The sequence below is a fragment of the Sorex araneus genome, chromosome 4 (genome assembly GCF_027595985.1).
Source record: "Sorex araneus isolate mSorAra2 chromosome 4, mSorAra2.pri, whole genome shotgun sequence".
In the NCBI taxonomy this organism is placed as follows: domain Eukaryota; kingdom Metazoa; phylum Chordata; class Mammalia; order Eulipotyphla; family Soricidae; genus Sorex; species Sorex araneus.
In genome coordinates this window covers 192,289,747-192,310,467 of record NC_073305.1, presented here as the reverse complement: position 1 = coordinate 192,310,467, position 20,721 = coordinate 192,289,747, and the positions used below count along the sequence as shown (strand labels likewise).

Genomic DNA, 20,721 nt, shown 5'->3' with positions numbered 1-20,721 from the left:
CGGATCTGTGGGAGGGAAGGGCCAGCGGCAAGGTCACCAGATGTCGCCTCTGCCAGGTGCTGGGGGGGCCCTGGGGGCTCTTCAGTGCAGGGGGCACCTCTGAGGAGGCCGGGCTGCCCCTGTGCTCACCAAAGGTGCCCACCTGGCCCGCAGGCACCTTTCCCACCCAGGGTCCACGGCACCCCTCCCCCTCCCCCTTATCTTTTTCTGAACTTTTGCATTTTTGAGTCTCATTTCCTGTCAGGTTTTGCATTTCCCTCCCCGCCCCTCCAAGCCAGGAGACATACTTTCTCTCCGCTCTTCTCTCCTTTGCCTCCTCCGGCCTTGGCACTGAGCTGGGCCGCAGAAGCAGCCCCTCGGCCCCCCGCCTCTGACCAGAGCCCCCTACTCTGTGGCACCTGGAGGGAGCCAGAGGCCTGCCTGGAGGAGGTGCCCTGGCCTGCAGACCATGAGCACCACAGGTAGGCAAGGACTGGGCTGGGGGGAGGGGGGCTTCTGGGGCCCAGAGCAGGGGCGGGGGCTGGGGGAGGAGAGGCCCCTGGCTAGTGGGGTGGCGGTTTGGGGTACCGGACTGAAGGGGCCCGGGCCATGGGCGGCTGGGGGATGGAGGGGAGCCGAGGGGACAGATGTGCCGAGCCCAGTGCGGGCTCCACCCCTTCCCACCCTCTGCTCCCCTCCCCGTGCTCCCCTCCCCCCCTCCTCCAGCCCCTTTCCTGCCTTTGCTGCCCCCTCCTGGGCAAAGCCCCCCTCCAGGGAGCAGAGGGCTGCACAGGGGGCCCGAGCCCCCCGACACCTGCCCCGGCAGAGGGGACAAGGCCCCTGCTCAGGCACAGGAAGTCAGACCACAGCCAGGCTGACTCAGAGGCCCCGGGTGCTGGGGCGGGTGGGGGTAGGTGCATCCAGAGCATAGCAGAGCGGCTCACACACACCCGTCACACACCCGTCACGCACCCGTCACACACACACCCATCACACACACCCATCACATACACCCGTCACACACACCCATCACACACACCCATCACACACACCCGTCACACACACCCATCACACACACCCATCACACACACCCGTCACACACATCCGTCACACACACCCGTCACACACACACCCATCACACACACCTGTCACACACACACCCATCACACACACCCGTCACACACACCCATCACACATACCCGTCACACACACACCCATCACACATACCCATCACACATACCTGTCACACACACCTGTCACACACACCTGTCACACACACCCGTCACACACACACCCATCACACACACCCATCACATACACCCGTCACACACACCCATCACACACACCCGTCACACACACCCATCACGCACACCCATCACACACACCCGTCACACACATCCGTCACACACACCCGTCACACACACACCCATCACACACACCCGTCACACACACCCATCACACATACCCGTGACACACACCCATCACACATACCCATCACACATACCTGTCACACACACCTGTCACACACACCTGTCACACACACCCGTCACACATACTCATCACACACACCCATCACACACACCCGTCACACATACCCATCACACACACACCCGTCACACACACCCGTCACACACACCTGTCACACACACACACCCGTCACACATACCCGTCACACACACACCCATTACATACATCTGTCACAAACACACACCCATCACACATACCCATCACACACACCCGTCACACACACCCGTCACACATACCCGTCACACACACCTGTCATACACACCCGTCACACACATACACCCGTCATACACACCTGTCACACCCCCCCATCACACATACCCGTAACACACACACCCCTCACACACACCCGTCACACACACACCCGTCACACACACAAAGTCAGACACACAGCGTTACCCCAACACCCACACCCATCACATGTACCCTGTCACGCATACCCTGTCACACACAACTCGTCATGAGCACCCATCACACACACCCTGTCACACACACCCATCACACACACCGGTCACACAGTCAGATGCATACAGCATCACCCCAACACACACCGTCCCAGAAGCAAACCCTGCCACGTACCCCATCACTCCTACAGTCACATGCACATCCCATCACACATACCTGTCAACTCCTACAGTCACACACACATGCACACCCTGTCACATTCTCCATTACTCACTGCATTGCACATGCACCCCGTCACACACCTACAGTCTCACACAGCACATTACACATACATGCACACACATACACACACAGCGCATCACACATACATGCATACACGCTCGTCACCCCATTACACACCATCACACTCCTACAGTCTCCCACCCCATCACACACTCACACCCATCCACCCACCCAACATTTTCACCTTCTCACGCAAGCACCCCTCCCCCTCCCTGCGCAGCCCCCAGACCCTGTGTCGCTCTGGCCCCCCTGGCGTGGTATGGCGTGTCCCGTGCTGGCCCCACACTTCGCTGCTCTCTCCCCAGCTGTCCGGGGTCCCCCAGGGCTTGCAGCGCACCCCCATTTGAACCCCATCGTCTCAGACCACAGCTGGGGTGGGGGTGCGGGGGAGGCAGCCCCAGGGTGGGGGCCGTAGACACACTGTCAGGAGCCCTGCGCGCGTGGGTCATGTGGCGCCGTCTGAGGCCCGATGGTCCAGAGCCCGACTGCGGGCGGGTCGGGAGCAGGCTCCGGGCGGAGCCCTCCCTCTACTTCTCTGTCCACGGCAGGCTCGGCCCGGGCTGCCACTTGCAGCCACTGCGCTCGGAAAGGCAGGACGTGGTGCCAGGGTGGTGTCCAGGCCTCGGGCCCAGCACAGGGTGGGCAGTGCCCGGGGCCAACGGAGTCCGGGCGGAGCCCCGGGCCTCACCTGCCCTCTCACGCCCATCACTGCCCCGGGGAAAGGGAGTCCCGAGAGGACACGGGAACTAAGTTTATCTGGCGAGTGTGACGGACCCAGCAGCACGCTCGGGAGAGAGCTCAGGTGCCCTGGCTGGTGGTGTCCCCGTCCCCGCTGGGGGACAAGCCCTCGGCCTCTGCAGCGTTGGCGTGAGTTTCCCCCCCAAACTGCCCCTGTGGGACTGGAGGCAAATCGGTCACCCGGGTGCTGTCTACATCCCCACCCCGCCCTGACCTCTCCGGACCCCGTCCCCGGGACCATGCACGGAGGCCAGTGAGTCCAGGATCTGGGTGGACGCTCTCCGAGGGGCTTTCCCGTGGGCCACGCTGACCCGGCACCCGGGCCGGACAAGCGGCTGGTTCAGACCCTGGTGGGGGTGTCCTTCTGGGATTGAGAGCAGCAGAGATGGGGGGAGCGGCCCCCCAGAGACGCCCAGGGGGACCTCTCCCCAAAGACCGCGCCCTCCTGAGGTGCTCTGGGCTCGACTGCCCGTGTCTGCATGTCTGTGAAACTGGAAGTGCAGCCCCCTCCCCCAGTCACTGTGCACCTGCCAGCACCACACGCACGGAGCCCAGCCGTGTGGCCTCTGGAGGCCACTGTGGGGGGGGGTGGAGGCTGGTGGGGTGCAGGGGCACTTGGCCCTTCCGCCCCCGCTTCCTGGGGGTCCCTGGTGCTGCTCTTGGCTCCTAGGGGAGCTCTCCCCACGGCGGGAGTGGGCGTGGCCCAGTCCCGCTGATCTCTGGAGCACAGGGAGGTGCAGGGGTGCGGCCGCGCCTATTCTTATAGGCTGGTGTGTAGAGTCCCGTCGAGCCCCTGGGCCTCCCCTCTCCCCCCTTTCACCTTGAACGTCGTTAATGCCTGGTGTTCACTGCCAAGGCCCGAGCAGCGCGGTGGCGTCAGCCTCCTGGGGCCCGAGGGAGACATCTGTCCCCATATTATTTGGTTTGAGCCAAGCTTTGGGGCCATTTCCTCCTGCGGGGTCTGCTCTGGGCGGGCTCCCGGCTGGGTGCTCATCTATCAGCGCGTGTCTTACTGTAATGCGCCTCGTCCCCGCGCCCCAGCCTTCGTTGTGAGCGATGCTCCGGGTGCCGAGGGGGAATGAGAAGCGTCAGACTCTCCTAAGACGTGAGGCTGGAGGCTCGTTTCTCTCTTTCACTGGTCTGAGATTCTTTTTCCCATTTCTATTTTGCTGTTGTTGGAAGCAGAGGAAAAAGGACTTGAATTTCCTAGAGCCCCAGATTTTTCCCCATCTCAGACTCCGAGGGGGGGGGGCGGAGGTCAGTGTGAGCGACAGGGCTGGGTCAGCGCGCACACCCCTGTCCTCCCCCCGTCCCCAGCGGGGCCCCTTCCAGAGTGTGCCCAGCTCCACACAAAGCAGGGTCCTCCTCGCACGCGTCCTGCTTGGCGCAGTCCCGCGTCCCAGGTGAGGCTGCGGCCCACCAGGCTCTCCCAGGAGGGAGAAGAGGGGCCCCCAGGAGCGATCGCAGCCGCCGACCCGGTTACTGGTCCCCGGCGCCCTGGGAGGGATTACTGAGCACAGAGCCAGGAGTGACCCACGAGCATCGCACCCCTAAAAACAACAAGGTGCGCACCCTTGCCTGTGGCCCCGTGTGTGTGCCCATGAGTGCACGCCCCCGAGTGCTGCACCCCCCCCCGTGAGCCCCTGTGCACTCTCCTCAAGTGCACCACCCCCATAAGTGCACGCCCTGTGTGTGCTCCCCTGTGCGTGCCCCCATGTGAAGCCCCCACTGTGAGCCTGTGTGCGTGCTCCTCACATGCACCACCCACATGCATGCACACCCCTATGTGTGCCCTGTGTGCCAGGGTCTCAGTACATGTCCATCCCTGTGTGTGCCTGTGTGCACCCCTATGTGTACCCCCATTTATGTGCCCTATGTGCGTGCCCCTGTGTGTACTCCATGTGTGTGCCCCGTGTGTGCTTATGTGCATGCTCCTGTGTGTGCGCCCCATGTATGTGCACTGTGTGCCCCCTGTGTGTACCCCATGTGTGTGCGTGCCCTTGTGTGTAGCCCATGTGTATGCCCCGTGTGTGTGTGTGCTCATGTGCATGCCCCTGAGTGTACCCCATGTGTGTGCCCCATGTGCGTGCCCCTGTGTGTACCCCATATGTTTGCCCCATGTGTGTGCTTATATTCATGCCCCTGTGTGTACCCCATGTGCGTGCCCCTGTGCATGCCCCTGTGTGTACCCCATGTATGTGTGCTGTGTGTGCCCCCTGTGTGTACCCCATGTATGTGCCCATGTGTGTGTCCCGTGTGTGTGCCCATGTGTATCCCCTGTGTGTACCCCATGTGTGTGCCCATGTGCATGCCCCACTGCGTTCACGTCCCCACTCATGGCCACGGCCCCTCCGCCAGCCCTTCTCCCTCTCTCCTCCCTCTAGAATGCCATGGCCTGTGGTCCTCAGGGTCCCTGCGACCCCTTTGGGATGGACCCTGTCCCTGAGCGGCAGCTTCAGTCCCGACTCAGGGGAAGTGAAATACCCCCACTGAGACCCCAGAAGCCTCCCCACCTCCACGGCCCCTAGAGGGGTGAGGGTGGGCTCCCGGCTGCTGGGCGTGGGCAGAGGAGCGGGGCAGCACTGTGTCTGCACCGGGAGGGCCAGGAGACAGGCTGCTTCCTCAGGGGGAAGGTGACAGCCCCAAATGCTGTTTCTATTGTCATAAATCTCGGAGCCCGAGGCAGCCAAGGTAATGATCGGTGCTCGAGTTTGGGGGGAGAATTGAAGGAGCTGAGAGGGAGGCGCGGAGAGCCCACCCGGCACCCTGCCCCCACCGTGCATGTCCAGGACTGGGCCCACAGGCGTGGGGGTACGGGCGTGGGCAGGGCACGAGGGCAGCTGCTTCCTGCCCTGTCCCAGCCACACCGGCAGGCCCTTCCCCGCTGACCACATCCCGTGAGACCCTAATCTGGTTCTGAATTTATTTTTTCTTGTTTTTCAAGTTGAACTTTTTATCCTTTTTTTAAACTATTATTATTTTGTTTTGGAGGTGCTCAGGCCTTACTCCTGGATTCGTCCTCAGAGGTCACAGGCTGTACCCGGGGATATTCAGGGGCCGTGTGGTGGCAGGGGCAGATTGGGGTGGGCTTGGGGGTCTCTGAGGGACAGCCCCTGGCTTCTCTGACCATCCTGCCCCTCCCCCAGCCCATGTGGGGCCTCAGGCTGCCACTGACCTGGGCTTTGGACTTGACCAGTGGACTGGAGGTCACGTTGCTCCTGGCGTTTGGTTGGATTATTTTATGGGTTTTTTGGGGGGAGGGGGAGCACCTGGAGGTGTCAGGGCTCCCAGCTGTGTCCAGGGGTCTCACTCCTGCTGGGGCTCAGAGACCATATGGAATCCCGGGCCCCGGGTCAGCCGCGTGCAAGGCAAGTGCCCTCCCCGCTGTCCCATCATTCCAGCTCCCATTTGCTTCGTTTTATTTAATTTTATTTTTATTTACAATATTTTTTTTATTTTTAAATTGAATCACAGTGAGATACACAATTACAATGTTGTTCATGATTGGATTTCACTTATGTAATGTTCCAACACTCACTCCTTCACCAGGGCACATTCCCCACCACCAGTGTCCCCAGCTTCCCTCCCACCCTCGTTGGCTCTTCCCTGAGCCTGCACTGGCGGCAATCGCAGCCTTGGGTGGTGGCGTTGTCTGCGCCGCTGCTGCCGGGCGCATCGTGGTGGTCTGGTACCGAGAGACCCGCACTGACCTGAGTTAGCGCCTGGCTGAGGTATCGCGGCTGCTGGGCTCGAGCTGGGTCCTTACAATAACAAATAGCTCTCAGGGCCTGTGGTGGTCGCGGTTGGCCCAGGTGTCTTGCCGCAGTATGGGGGCACTGGTGGTCAATCTAGAAAACTTTTATTAACTAAATAAGCTTTTTGCGGGGGGGGGGCACATTCAGCTTGCTCGGGGCTTACTCCTGCCCTGTGCTCAGGCGGGGCTGGGGGCCGTCTGCCGAGGGCCGATCTCACCTGTGTGCTGCCTCTCAGCCCAGATACGCACCTTTAAAATTCCACCCTCTGGCACACGGCTGGGAGGCCGTCTCCTTCTGCCAGGTCTCGGCTGGGGTCATCCCGATGGCTCCGCTCGCCTCGGGGTTCTAATCCTGCTCGAAGCCTCCACGTCCCCGGGAGGCGCCTCCTTCTCTCGCAGACTCTTTGATTTCTCGGTTTTCATCGGCAAACACAGCACGTTGTGTCTGCGCTCTGCATGGCCGGGAGCCCTCCGGGCAGCTGTTCTGTGGTGATTCAGGCTCCCTGTGCCGTTGGGAAGAACGTCCCCTCGTGGGCCGGGGACAGCCCTAAGCTCCGTTAGCACAGACGCGGGAGTTGGGTTTAAAGCTTCTTGTCCCATTGAGGGTCTCTGGCTGTCTCTGGGCTGCGTCTATGCCCATTTCTTACTACTTCAAAGCCCGTAGAGGCACGTGGACACTCAGGATCATGGGTGGTCGCTTGATGACATCTACATTGTCTCTCCCGTCTCAGGGATTCCTGCGGCCCTTCTAAGTCGTCATTAACCCCTTTGTATTTGTAGGATCTTATGAAACACGATTTCAGCAGCGTCAAAGTTCATGCTGTCAGTGGACAAAGTCACTGTCCCCACTGTCCCCATTGTCCCTCCCCACTGTCCCTCTCACTCACCACTGCGTCCCTCACCTCACCTCCACCACCGCTGACCCTCTGAGCTCTGTAATTCCAGCTGATGCCCAATACTGTTGGTTCCCAGGCGGGAGCAACCTTGCCTGTCCCCGGCATTCCAGAGGGTCCCCCAAGCCCCACCAGGAGGGATTCCTGAGTGCAGAGCCAGGGTAACCCCTGAGCACAGCCGGGTGTGACCCCAAACCAAAATAAGTCAATAACTAGATCCTGCCCGCGCCCATACTTCCTCTCCCCACCCCGTCTCCCGCCCCCCGGCAGCCAAGCCCCCTGTCGGCTGAGCGAGTCTCCTTTCTTCCATTTCCTTTTCCCGTAAAGAGCCATCGTTTGTGTTGTTCGGTTTCTTTGCGGGAAGCGTGGCACCTGGCCGTGTTGGTGGCCACCAGACCACACGCACTGTGCAGTGCCCAGATCATGCCCGGCAACACCCACCGTGGCGCCCAGCCCGGGCTGTCTCAAGGGAGCGCTTCCTTCCCTCTGGCTCCCGCCTGCACTCCAGAGCCCTTGGCTTCCTCTGCCCCGGCTCGTGGCGAGGGCGTGTGTGTGCCACCGTGTTGTCCCAGTGACCAGCCGTGTCCACATCTGTCCTGTGTGCCTGGTCACAGACCCAGCTGCAGCCCCTCTGCCTGCCCTGTCGGAGTCACGGGTCACACAGAACCAAGCCCTCCCGAGCGAGGCCGGAGCCTGCCAGTCGCGTCCTGACCCTCCTCGGATGCAGGACGCCCGGAGGCGCCAGCCCAGAGGGGCACAGGCCCACCCCGCAGCTCCAGCCCCTGACTTCCTCCCGAGGCGGGGCGGGGGAGGGGTGCTGGGGGTGCTCGCATCTCCTGGGCTGGGCCTTGTCCTGTTCCCCCGCCCACAGCTCACTTGATTTCCCAAATATCCACGTTACATTACAGGGTCACATTGAACTTTCATTTCATCAAAAGCCTTTTTCTTTTTTTCTTCTGTTTTTTCCCCTTTTGTCCTGGCTTTGCTCTGCCAGGTCACCTCTGTCCTGTCGTTGTACCTTTTTAAGGCAAAATTCTGCATTTTACATTTATTTTGTTGAACTCCATCTTGGGCCCTGTATTCTTGGCCTGTCAAACCTCTGCATACTGATGAGCGCATTCATCACCCCGACGGACTCTGCCAGCGCTGCCAGCGCCCGCTGCTCCGCTCCCAGGATAGCCTCCCCCCAAGCCGGAAACCTGTTCAACAAGCAGGGCCCAGAGGGACCCCAGGCCTGCCCTGACCACATGTGTTTGGGGGGCCGCCTCTTGTCCGGGCACTCCTTGGGGAATGCGCTCCGTGATCTGCCAGCGGAGACAGAAGCCCCCACGTCCCGCATCTGTTGTCATGGGTCCAGGTAGCTGGTCAGCAGCTCAGGCCTGGAGGTGCCACTTGCCGGTCCAGCAGGCGGGCATGTCCATGTCGCTGTGTCCTGCTCCAGGCCGCTCGGGGGCCAGTGCTGTCATCACGATGCTGACACGGCAGCAGGCTGGGCAGATTCATCCCAGGAGGCCGGTCTGCCTGCGCAGAGGCTGGGCACACACAGAGTGGGGGACACGAGTGTCCACAGGCCTGACCAGAGGAGACGGGGGGCGGGGGGGGGAGAGGCCAGGCAGGGCCCGGCCCAGCCGCCCCTGTCCTGCCCTGCACGGTGCGGCTGGCCCAGAGGCACAGCCCTGCCTGGTCCCTTCAGCGCTCAAGGTCACAGTGTCCTTGGCTCCTGAGACCCCCACCCCCGTCCATCTCTGTCCAAGCCTGTGCTCATAGAGTGGACTTGTCCATCCCACTGTCTGCGAGGAGGCCACGTGGCTGCCGTCCGCTGAAGGCCCAGCTGCGCCCCCAGTGCAAAGGGTGGCTGTGCAGGGTGGTGCTCAGTGCCGGATGGGGAAAGTACCTAAACGGGGGGGGGGCTCCCACCGTGGGGGGCTCCCACCGTTGGGGGGAGGGGCTGTCCTGCGCGGCTCGGTGAGAGGATGGCACAGGGAGAGCCGGGACTTGCCAGAATCAGATGCAACACTGCCCGGTACCTGCTTGGGTCGAGCAAGCTGGTGGCGGGTGGGGGTGGGGCAGGGGGTGCACCGTGGCCCCGCGTCCAGGCCAGCCCAAGGGCTGGAATCTGCCCGCCTCCCCCCCACCCCCGCTCCCACCACCACAGGGACAGACCGTGTCCCAGCTCGGCCCAGCACTCCGTCCTCCCCAGAGCCCGGGGGTGCTGTCTGTGTGTCCGTCCCAGGCCAGCCCCCGCAGGAGCCCAGGAAAGGAAGCTCAGGCCAGTGGGTGTCAGGCTCTGAAGGAAGCGACGCTTCCCACGGCCTGTCAGCCCTGAACACCACGCCCAGGACGTCCAGTGGCATGACCAGTAGTGCAGGGGGCAGTGCCCATTCGCGTCTGCCGCTGGTCCCGTCCCCATCACCACACGGGCCCCGAGCCACCCGAGTGATGCCCAGCGCACAGCCCTGAGCTCGGGGAGGGAACCGGTTTCCCTTTCTGTCCTCCTGGCCACAGAAGTGCTGGCCGCCTGGCCCTCTCCTGTGGCCCTGTCCCTGTCCACCACGGGTCCACCCCAGCCGCCGTGCAGGGATCACTCCTGCCGCCACGTGTCCGAGCACCCGAGGCCATTCGCCCGCAGCAGCCCAGCAGAGGCTGAACTGCCCGCGTGTGGCCCGAGGCCCCTGTCGCATCACGCCTGCTCCCCGTGTCTGACCCCAGCTTCCTGCCGAGCCCGGGCTCTGTGGAGTCGGGGGGCTTAGCACGCCCTGTGCCGAGGGCTCCGGGCCTCTCCCGGTAGGAGCTGGGGTGGTTGCCGTGTGCCCGCCTGCCTGCCCACAAGCTCCGTGCGTGGGCACCCACATGGGCACCCGAGCTATGGCGCAGCCTCATGGGGGACTCCAGCCTCGTGGGGGACTTCAGCTCCCTCCGCAGCAGCACCTCGCCAGGCCCTCTGGGCGCTACTCGCTGAGCCCTCCTTCCAAAAGTGCTCCTGCGGTTGTGCTCCCCGACTTTGCCTGCCCTGGCTGCAGTGGGTACAGTGCTCCGGGCACTCTGCCCTCCGGAGTGTGTCCCACCAAGTGCCCGCCTCTGCTCAGGGTGTCTTTGCACGCGAAGGCCAGTGGGTTGCCCGCATGCCGCGCCTGCTCTACCCCCCGCACCCTGCCAGAGGGGAGGCCAGGCAGGGGCTGGGGTTCAGCCTCCCATGAGACTTGTGAGCCTGTGGCTGCTCCTGAGCGGTGCCCTGGGCATCAGGTCCAGGCGGAGGGCCTTGCAGGTGGACATGGGGGAGACAAAGTAGGAATGCACCCGCGTGGGGCCGGCCACGGGGTCTTCAGGCTGGGCGGTCTGAGGCCACGTGGGCCGGACCCCAGCGCAGCTCTGCCTTGGCATGGCACTGCCGCCCGCCGGCTGGCAGGGAGCTTCCTCCACTCAGGGCCGACGCTCCCGCCCCTCTCGGAGCTGGGGAGAGCTCAAGCGCTGACCGGGGCGTGGGCTGGGGGGCGTCTCCCCTCGACCAGGGCCCGTCTCGTGGGGGAGCAGGAGCTGGGCCGGGTTTCCTGGGCTCTGGCAGCAGGGGTAGGGTGGGGAGGGGCAGCCAGGCGGGGTCCCCTCGTGGGCTGTGCAGCCCCTCGGCACCTTCGTTAGCAGCGAACTGCTAATCACATTTCATATTTATGATCAGAAAATAAAATCATCGGCCCCTTCTGAAACAGACTTTATGAGTTTGGGCTCCGGCAGCTGAGTCAGCAGCCCGGGTGAGAGCCGAGGTCCCCGGGCGGGGATAAAGAAAGGCAGGAAGGCCAGCGCGCAGGCAGGGCTGGGGCAGTGGCGGGTCGCCGGGAGCCCCTGAAGGCGCGTGGGTGCTGCTTCCCCTGGGGGCTCTGCCGCTCTGCTCACGCCAGAACACGCTGCCCGGTGACCTGCCCCGTGATCCCGGAAGGTCCATCTGAGCTCGGAGATCCATCGTGCAGCGAATCTGGTGGATTCGTCTCGGGGGACGAGCGGTCACGTGCAGAGGGCCAGGCCGAGCAAAGGAGCCCCCCAGGGTGCCCCCTAGAGATCAAGCAGCCTCGGGGGTGGGGGTCTGGGCTGTTCAGGGGCAAAGGTCTGGTTTCTGCAAACCAGGCCCAGACCCCAGGCACGGGGGCCCCTTGCGTGCAGGGGGCTGAGAGGACACGCGAGGGTCCCGGCCCCTCTTCCCGCCAGCGGCTTGTCACTGCTTGGCCCCCTGCGCCCCCCCTCTCCTCAGCCCTCTCCCCTGGAAGGTCACCACCCTGCACGAGCCTGAGAAAAGGGAAGTGTGCAGCCCCCCCAGCCTCGCTCAGCCCCTGCTAAAAATAGAGGGAGCTTCTGCCAGGGCTGTCCGCAGCTTCCGGGAGGGGCGCTGCGCTCCCAGACACGGAGGAGGGGTCGGGAGGACTGCAAGCACGTGAGTGCGGCCCCCACCGACCATCCCTCCGGGCTGCACCCCTTCCCCCAGCCCCCAGCCCCTCTCTGGTCCGGGGGTCTCTCGGACTCGCCCAGCTTCCAGGGACCCCGGAGCAGGCAGGGAGAGGCTGGTGGCGAAGCGTGTGAGCACGGATGTCCAGCTGCCCGGGCTGCTTCCTCCCGGGGGGGGGGCGCGGGTGGAGGCTGGTGTGCCCACAAGCTCTTGGCCCGAGGCAGGGGGAGGGGCGTCTGCCTGTTTGCAGGACCCTCTCCTGGGCCTCTTTCATCTGGTCAGGCTGAACCTGTGTCTGCCTACAGAGAGGGCAGGGCAGGGTGGGCACGGCCTGGGCAGATGACTGGTTACCCCAGAGAAGCACGTCCACACCCCCAGATCTCGGGGAGCACTCCTGGCAGTGCTCGGGAATAGAACCTGGGTCGGGGTCACGCAAAGCAAGTGCCTCCCTGCTGTGCTGTCCCCCTGCCCCCCCCCCCCAGGCTGCTCTCACACCCGGTGTGCCCGGGGTTGTGCCCTCTGCGCGTCCAGCTGGGGCCTGGTGTGCGAGCTGGTCTCTGGCGTCTGACGCCTCCCCAGACGCTCAGAGCAGTGGGGGAAAAAGGCCCCCTGAGCTCGGGCCCGTGGGCAGTATGAGTGGCCGTCCAGGCCTGCCCCTCCGCACTGCCCACCTGCTTCTCCTTCCTTGTCTGGGCTGTGGTCCCGGGGGCGCTGGATACCACCCGAGTAACCCCTACTCATTCCACCAGCCCCCACGGGCTCGCCGCCGTCCCAGTCTCCTCCCACACGTGCCAGGCTCGGCCTCCGCTGGGCCAGCTCGAGTGTGCCCTGAGGGACCCGTCCCCCGCAGCAGGGCCTGAGGGGGCTGGGGGTGAGTCCCCCTCGTGTACTCAGGGAGCGGAGTCCAGCTGCATCTGTGATGTCTGATAGTCCTTTGCTAGTGGCGGTGAAGTTCACACCACCCTGAGTTTCCCCAGCTTTTGTGCTCAGGGCTGACTCCTGGCTCTGTGCTCGGGCTCACTCTGGTGGTGCTCCGGGGACCATCTGGGCTGCCAGGGATCAAACCGGTATTTTTTTTTAATTGATATTTCCATTTTATTTAATTTCTTTTTTTTTTAATTTAATAGTTTATTTTTAATTAGTGAGTCAACGTGAGGGTACAGTTACAGATTTATACATTTTTGTGCTCATGTTTCTCCCTTACAAAGTTTGATAACCCATCCCTTCACCAGTGCCCATTCTCTACCAAAAGTAAACCCAACATCCCTCTCCCCCCTCCCCAGTCCCGTCTCCCCCCACCCCACACTGCCACTATGGCAGGGTATTCCCTTTTGTTCTCTCTTTCTGATTAGGTGTTGTGTCAAACCGGTATTGGCGCGTACAAGGCCAGCACCGGCTCCTGTCTTCGCTGGCCCTGAGCTCACACTTCCGGGGCCAGGACAAGTGTCTCTTGTGCGGTCACTACATCCTGGGCCTCCCGCAAGCGTCAGGGGCCCACATACTCCTGCCCATCCCCGGGGCCAGCCAATTCTGGACACGGCCCTCCGTGGTCTGCTCACACGGCCCGGGCCCCATGGTGTCACTGTCATTCCACCCCTCTCGGCCAATGGGCCCCTGGGTGCTGGGCCCTGGGCTTCCTGGCATGGAGGGTGGGACACAGGGTGTGGTCGGGACCTGGGCAGGGGGCAGGGGAGGCCCAGTCACGTGTGGTGGGTCTGTGCTGCTCCCCCTGTGGGTCTGCCCTGAACATGCCCTCTGAGGTCCGGGGGGAGGGGAGTGGGCTCACTCACCTCAGGCGGCAGCCGTGAGCTGGGGGTCCGGGCTGCATCTCTGCCGGGAACACAAGTTGGCCTCCATGAGCAGCCTGCCTCTCGCCTGGTGTGCAGCAGGCAAGTTCCTGCCTGGGAGAGTGTGTGAGCATGTGAGCGTGTGTGAGTGTGTGTGCGTGCATGTGTGTGTGATTGTGTGAACGTGTGCGTGCATGCATGTGTGTGTGACTGTGAACGTGTGTGTGCGTGCATGTGTGTACGTGCATGTGTGTGTGCATGTATATATGTGTGTGCATGTATGTGTGAGAATGTGTGAACATGTGTGTATGTGAGCATGAGTATGTGAATGTGTGAGTACATTTGTGAAAATGGGTGTGATTGAGTGTGTGAGCATGTGTGTGAGTGTCTGCGTGTGTGGGTGTGCATGTGTGTGGGCGTGCATGCGTGTGAGTGTGTATGAGCATGTGTGTGCATGTGTGAGTGTGTGCGTGTGTGTGCATGTGTGTGAGTGTGAGTATGTGAGTGTGTGGGTGTGTGTGAGTGCATGTGAAAATGGGTGATTGTTTGAGTGTGAATGTGAGTATGTGAGTGTGAGTGTGAGTGTGTGAGTGTGGGAGGGACACACCCTGGCCCCCCGATGACACCGCAGGATGGCCGTGCCTCTGGCCCACTACCAGGCAGAGACACAGGATGCGCCCCTCAGCAGCTGGGTGCTGACGGCGGCCGCCCAAGCGGAGGGTCTGTCTCCCGCCCAGGGGAGGGAGCACCAGCACCGGGCCCAGGTCAGCTTCTCCTGAATGAACATTGGCTCCTATGGGCTCACTCGACGGCCCTGCAGGGCGAGAGGTGGGTGCCATCGGGTCCCCCCAACATGTCTGAGTCCACACGCCAAGTCGTGGGACTCAGTGACAGGCTCAGACCCACCCCACGTGGGGCTCCGTGTTCCCACCCCGGCCCCACCGGCAGCTTCCGGTCTCAGATGAAGATTGGGGAATCGGCTTACCACGTGTGTCATCAGAACAGAGTCCCTGCGTCTTCCCTGGGCCACTGTGTGTGACGAGTGTCTAATGGTGTGTCACTGCATGTAACGCATGTCTGATGATGTGTCACCGAGTTTGATGCATGTCTGATGGTGCACTGCTTGTGACGCATGTCTAATGGTGTATCACTGCGAGTGTGTGATGTGTATCTGATGGTGTGTCACTGTGTATGACGCGTGTCTAGTATGTCACTATATGTGAACACATGTCTGATGGTGCGTCACTGCATGTTTGCTGATGTGGCTTATCAGACATGCATATCACATGTGTCACTGCATAGTGGATGGTACATCAGCTGCGTCTCAGGTGGCATAGCACCGTTTGATGGCATGTCGACCGCATGTTACACTGTCACATGCAATGTCATCTGACACGTGCTGTTTCACATTGGATTGCATGTCAACTACACGTCACATGCTATGTCACGCATATTGGATTGTGTCAGCTACATGTCACGTGTTATATCACATGTGTTGGACTTGTCAGCTGTGTGTCACACGGCATGTCACCCCTGAGATTCCTGAGTGTCAGGCCCACCGTCCCCCAGCACAGCACAGACGTGCGCATGTCCCCGCCGTGGTCAATGCTTCCGTGGGACAGTCTGGCTCTGCCGGCTTCTCTGAGGTGGTCTGGGACGCAGCACGCTGCCATGAGGAGGAAGCCGGAGCCCCAGGCCATGGGGAGCTGATGAGCCGCGGAGGCGTAGAGGGGCCCAGCTTCCCCACGCTCCCACCGCCAGCTCCCCGCAGACAAGGGGACCGGCGTGCTCAGGTCTGGCACGGGGGCCGCCCGTCGGCTCTCGCATAGCTCCGGCATCCAGGCCGAGCAAATGCTCATACAGAGCCCTGTGATGAATTGATCCACGTTTCAGAACAATTTAGACCTGTCAGTCCTAATTGTGCTTTTTCCAAAGGCCTGTCGGCAGGGAGCAATGAGGCTGGGGAGGAAGGCGTCACCCCTGTAATGCAGGGAACGTCTCCTCACTTCCGGATGGGCACCAGTCAGAAGCCACGGGACCTGTGTGAATGGCAGAGCCGGGGCGGGGGCAGGTCTGCGGGGCCAGAAAATGCGCCATCCTGGGCCAGAGAGCACTGTGGGTACGACACACTCCTGACCTGGATTCCATTCCCTTGAGTCCCACCAGAAGTGATCCCTGGGCACAGAGCCAGGAGTCAGCCATGAGCACAGAGCCAGGAGTCAGCCCTGAGCACAGAGCCAGGTGGGGCAAAAAGAAGGGCAAGACAGCAGAGGAAAGAAAAGAGAAATAAAATGTGCCCTCCTGCACCCCTGATACTATTGTCCCAGTGACACGGCCCTTCCCTAAAGACAGCAAGTGGGGGGTGGGGTTTTGGGGGGAGGAGTTTGTGCTGGTGTTTTGCCCACGCCTGGCAGTGCTCAGGGCTCACTCCTGGGGCTCGAGGGGCCCTATTAGGGGTGGGGAACAAACCCGGGTCAGCCGCGTGCAAAGCCTTAGCCCTACTGCCCCCAGGATGGGCCCTTCCATGGCGCCCAAACCACTGGTGCCCAGGGGGGACCAGGCAGGGCAGTGGCTGGGCTGCTCCCTGCAAGGGGCAGTGGACAGCAGGGGAATGTGAGGGCAGGGAGAGGAGGCATGGGCTGCCACGGGCGAGGGGGCTGGAGGGTGAGCTGTGCTGGACAGACAGGGAGGGCACTGCCCGTCTGCTTGGGCGCCGCGCCCCGTCCTGCCTTGTCCGAGGGCTCCCTGGGGGCTGCGCTTCACCTGCGCGTGGACGCGGCACTCAGACTCCGCCCCTCCATGCCCAGCGGCTCCCTCTGGGCTGGCGTCTAGCTGAAAGGGAGCGCAGCAAGCACGTCTGGCCGGCCACTGCTCGGACCTGAGGCCAGCTCTTCCGAGGCCAGATCCTGACATTACTGGCTCTGTTGGTTTTCATCTGCAATAAGCAGAAACACACGGGGACATGGTGCCTCGCACGCAGGTCACTCTTGCTCAAGGTCAGCCGTCCCCACTGCCCCCGTGCCCTGGGCCTGCTCACAGAGGCTGCCTGCCTCCGGCGATGGCGGGGGTGCGGCTGCTCCCGCCTGGCTCTGTCGCCCTCCAGGGCCGAGGAAGGCAGCACCTGAGGCAGCGACTGTCACCTCCCGAGGTCCCGCTGACCACTGGACACTGTGACTAATGGGAAGTGTCGCCTCGGGATTTCCATGGGGAGGCAGGTGGACGGCGAGACAGGGCGTCTGTGGGAAACGTTCTGGAGGCTTCTCTCCCAGCGCGGTTTGTCAGAGGACACAGACCTGGGTCTGCTCCAGGCACAGGGCGGGCGCCGATGCCCTTCCGCCCAGACACACAGCGTCCCTTAAAAATGATCTTTCCTCCTTTCATTTGCCAGGAAGCTTCTCAATGAAGTGGAGGTTTCACTGGGATAATGCAACCCTCAGACCGTGTCTCAGACCGCGGTCTCGGGCCAACCCAGCCGGTCAATCGGCCGGGACGCACTTCTCCAACGGCCTGTTGATGGGCCCTTTCGCTGCCGGGCCTTGGTTTCGGGCAGCTGTGAGAAGGGGGGATGCACACGCTTAGCGCATCGTCCCGTGGCTGGTGGGAGTAGCTGCGGCCCCTCCCTGAGGGGAGTTGGACCCCCCCGACTCACTTGCCTCAGTGCTCAGCCCTCGGCTCTCCCTGCATCCCCCCAGGAGCACCATCCTCACTGTGCAGCCCTCAGGGGGTGCCCCCAGGTGAGGGGATGACACGGGGTGGAAGGTGGAGGTCGGGAAACTGAGGACCCGCTTCCCTTCCCGTGGAGACCCCCTGGATGCCCAGAGGATGCCACAGCCGCTGTCCATGCCTGGGCGTCCCCGGGGGTTGAATGGGCCAAGCACGCTGCCCTCTGTCCCCGGCCCACACAGCGGCCTGGACCTTGGTCTTAGTTCTGTGTGGGGCAGGGGGGTCTCAGAGCCTCCACGTGAGAGAGACCCCAGGCCCACAGGGAGTCAGGTCTGGGCCCAGGCTAGGGGTGAGGACCTCCCACTGGGCTCTCGTGGCTGTGAGGTGGGGGAGCGTCCCAGGTGCCGGGGGCGGGGGCGCTGGAGCCGATGGCAGAGGCGCTGGAGCCGGTGGTGGGGGCGCTGGAGGGCTGGAGGGACAGTGACAGGCGGGTTAATGGTGTGGGGCAGAGGTGACGGTGGTGCTGGGGGGTGCTGGAGGGGATGGTGATGGGGTGGGGTAGTCGTGGTGGTGGAGGCGATTGTGGTGCTCGTGATGCAGTGCTGAATGACCGTGGTTGGAGGTAACGGTAATGGGGGGGGGGGGGTGGCGGTGGGCAGGTCGTGCTCACGGCAGTGACAACCCGAGTCCCTGGATTCCAGGGTGGGACCTGCTTCGGCTGCGCTGGCTGAGCCAGCCTCACTCACGCTCTCGGGCCATGCGCCTGGACACGTTCCCAGCCTTTCACCAGGTCTCGTGGGGCGGGGCACTTGAAGGCCGAAAGGGACAGTCGCGCCTCATCCCGGGCTGTCCGTCCCTTGGGCGTGCTGGACGCCTTCCCTGCAGTGAGGCCCTGAACACGACAGCTGTGTTCAGGCTTCTCCCCGGGCTCCTCCGGCCTGCCCTCTGGGCTTGCCCTGGGCGGTGGGGGGCCCCCAAGGTGCAGGGGCCGGGCCCCGCCTCCCCCAGACAGACATGCGAGTCTGCTGAGATCCCTCCTCGCCTCCTTTTCCAGGCTCCGGTCTCCGCTGCTCTGGGTGCAGACTGGCCCTGGCGCAGGGCAGGTCCGGCCGTGGCCAGGAGTAGCAGCAGAAGGACACAGGAGAGAGGGGCCAGCTGTCCCCCGACCAGCCCCATGCCAGGTACGTGCACCCCGCCTCCACACTGAGGAGCCAGGTCGGGTCAGCACCGCTGGGAGCGGGCGTCCAGCAGAGGGAGAGGAGGGGGAAGGGCGGGGCCGGGTGAGGCCAGACAGACAGGACAGCGGGTTAAGGCAGCAGCACAGCCGGGGTGGGGGGCTGAGGCTTCCGACTGCAGCCTGGCTACATAACTGCTGGGGCTCCCGCCGGGTCCCAGACATTGCTGGGGGTGACCCCATTCACTTTTAAAAGGCAAAAGTGAAAAAGGGAAAATCACAGGGCCCTCCCTAACCGAAGGCTCTGGAGCCGCGACCAGCCCTTGGCCCCGAGGGGCAGAGGGGCGCTACACCCACCCACGCAGGGTGTGGATGACCCCCTGGGCGGGTCTTGGTGAGCTGCAAGAGGCGTCCGAGATCCCAGCTCAGTAGCGCTGCTCCGGAAATGCTTCCACCAGGGGCTGGAGCGGTAGTGCAGTGGCTGGGCGCTTCCCTTGCACACGGCTGACCCGGGTTCGATGCCTGGCACCCCATAGGGTCCCCTGAGCACCGCCAGGAGTAATTCCTGAGTGCATGAACCAGGGGTAAGCCCTGAGAATCACTGGTTGTGACCCAAAAACTGAAAGGAAGGAAGGAAGGAAGGGAGGGAGGGAGGGAGGAAGGAAGGAAGGAAGGAAGGAAGGAAGGAAGGAAGGAAGGAAGGAAGGAAGGAAGGAAGGAAGGAAGGAAGGAAGGAAGGAAGGAAGGAAGGAAGGAAGGAAAGAAGGAAGGAAGGAAGGAAGGGAGGGAAGAAGGGAGAAAGGGAAGGAAGGAAGGAAGTTGGAGGGAGGGAGGGAGGAAGGAAGGAAGGAAGGAAGGAAGGAAGGAAGGAAGGAAGGAAGGAAGGAAGCAAGCAGACAAATAAAGAGAGAGGGAGAGAGAGAGGGAGACAGGAAGAGAGAGAGAGGGGAGAAAGGGAAAACATGCTCTCCTCAGCCTTGTGGTTCAGCTATGCAGATCCCGAGCACTGTGGAGGGAGCAGGCTGAGGGAAGGCACGTGCTGGCAGGTCCCCTGAGCGTGTAAGTGGGAAGGGCCAGAGCTGGGGTTAGAGAGGGAGCAAGGGCCACAGGCCGTTCCCGCGGGGCGGCCCCTCCCAGCCAGGCAGAGGCCCCAAAGAGCCAGAGCAGCGTTTCCGGAAGGGCTGGTCGCCAGCAGGCTCGCGGGAGGGCCGCGGCCCCAGGCTCCTCTCCCCGGGCCAGTGCCGCCCGCTGAGCCGGCCGCCGCCCGCAGGCAGCCAGCCCGAGATGGACGACGGTGTGGACAAGCTCAAGGACGAGGACGCGCTGTGGGAGAACGTGGAGTGCAACCGGCACACGCTGAGCCGCTACATCAACCCCGCCAAGCTGACCCCGTACCTGCGGCAGTGCAGGGTCATCGACGAGCAGGACGAGGACGAGGTGCTCAGCGCCCCCACGCTGCCCTCCAAGATCAACCGCGCAGGTGCCCGCTCGCCGGGGCAGGGGGCCAGCTGGAGGGAGACCCCCGCTCTGGGGAGGAGTGACTCTGGGCTCACTCAGGTCACTCTGGGCGGGGTCACTCAGGTCACTCTGGGAAGGGGTCAGTTGGGTAACTCTGAACATGGTCACTTGGGTCACTCTGGGCGGGGGTCACTCTGGTCACTCTGGGAAGGGGTCACTCTGGGCGGGGTCACTCAGGTCACTCTGGGAGGGGGTCACTCTGGGCGGGGGTCACTCTGGGCAGGCATCTCCTCCTGCAGCAGATTCCAGGAACGTCACCCCGTGGGTGGCACCAAATGAAATTTCTCTGCTTGGAAATAGGAAGCTGAGGGCCACCCGGTCACTCTGGGACCCTGGGGCCATTCCTGGTGACACTGAGCTGGGCAGGACAGGTCAAAGGTTGGGGGAGGCGGAGCTCCCAGGCCCCCAGGCCACCCCTTCAGTGCTTGGGGGCCTTTGGGGTTACCTCCAGCCGTGCTAGGGGGTGTGGGGGCCCCGCCCTGCAGTGCTCAGCGGCTCAGGGATCCTGAGACCAGAAACCCGGCTGTCCGAGCAGGAGGCTGAGAGGGGCTAGACTGGGCAGGGGAGGAACG

The 20,721-nt window shown here is 62.9% G+C and overlaps 1 protein-coding gene across 1 annotated transcript in view; it reads left to right on the top strand.

Moving 5' to 3' along the window:
* Positions 1-314: 314 nt before the first annotated feature.
* The window catches only part of CARD11 (caspase recruitment domain family member 11), a 40,416-nt gene continuing 20,009 nt past the window's right edge, over positions 315-20,721 (top strand). The window contains exons 1-3 of the mRNA XM_004617350.2: positions 315-461; positions 18,512-18,638; positions 19,902-20,111. Of these exons, the coding sequence (XP_004617407.2) occupies positions 18,632-18,638; positions 19,902-20,111 (217 nt within the window). The 5' untranslated portion in view covers positions 315-461; positions 18,512-18,631. The remainder of the gene's footprint in view (positions 462-18,511; positions 18,639-19,901; positions 20,112-20,721) is intronic.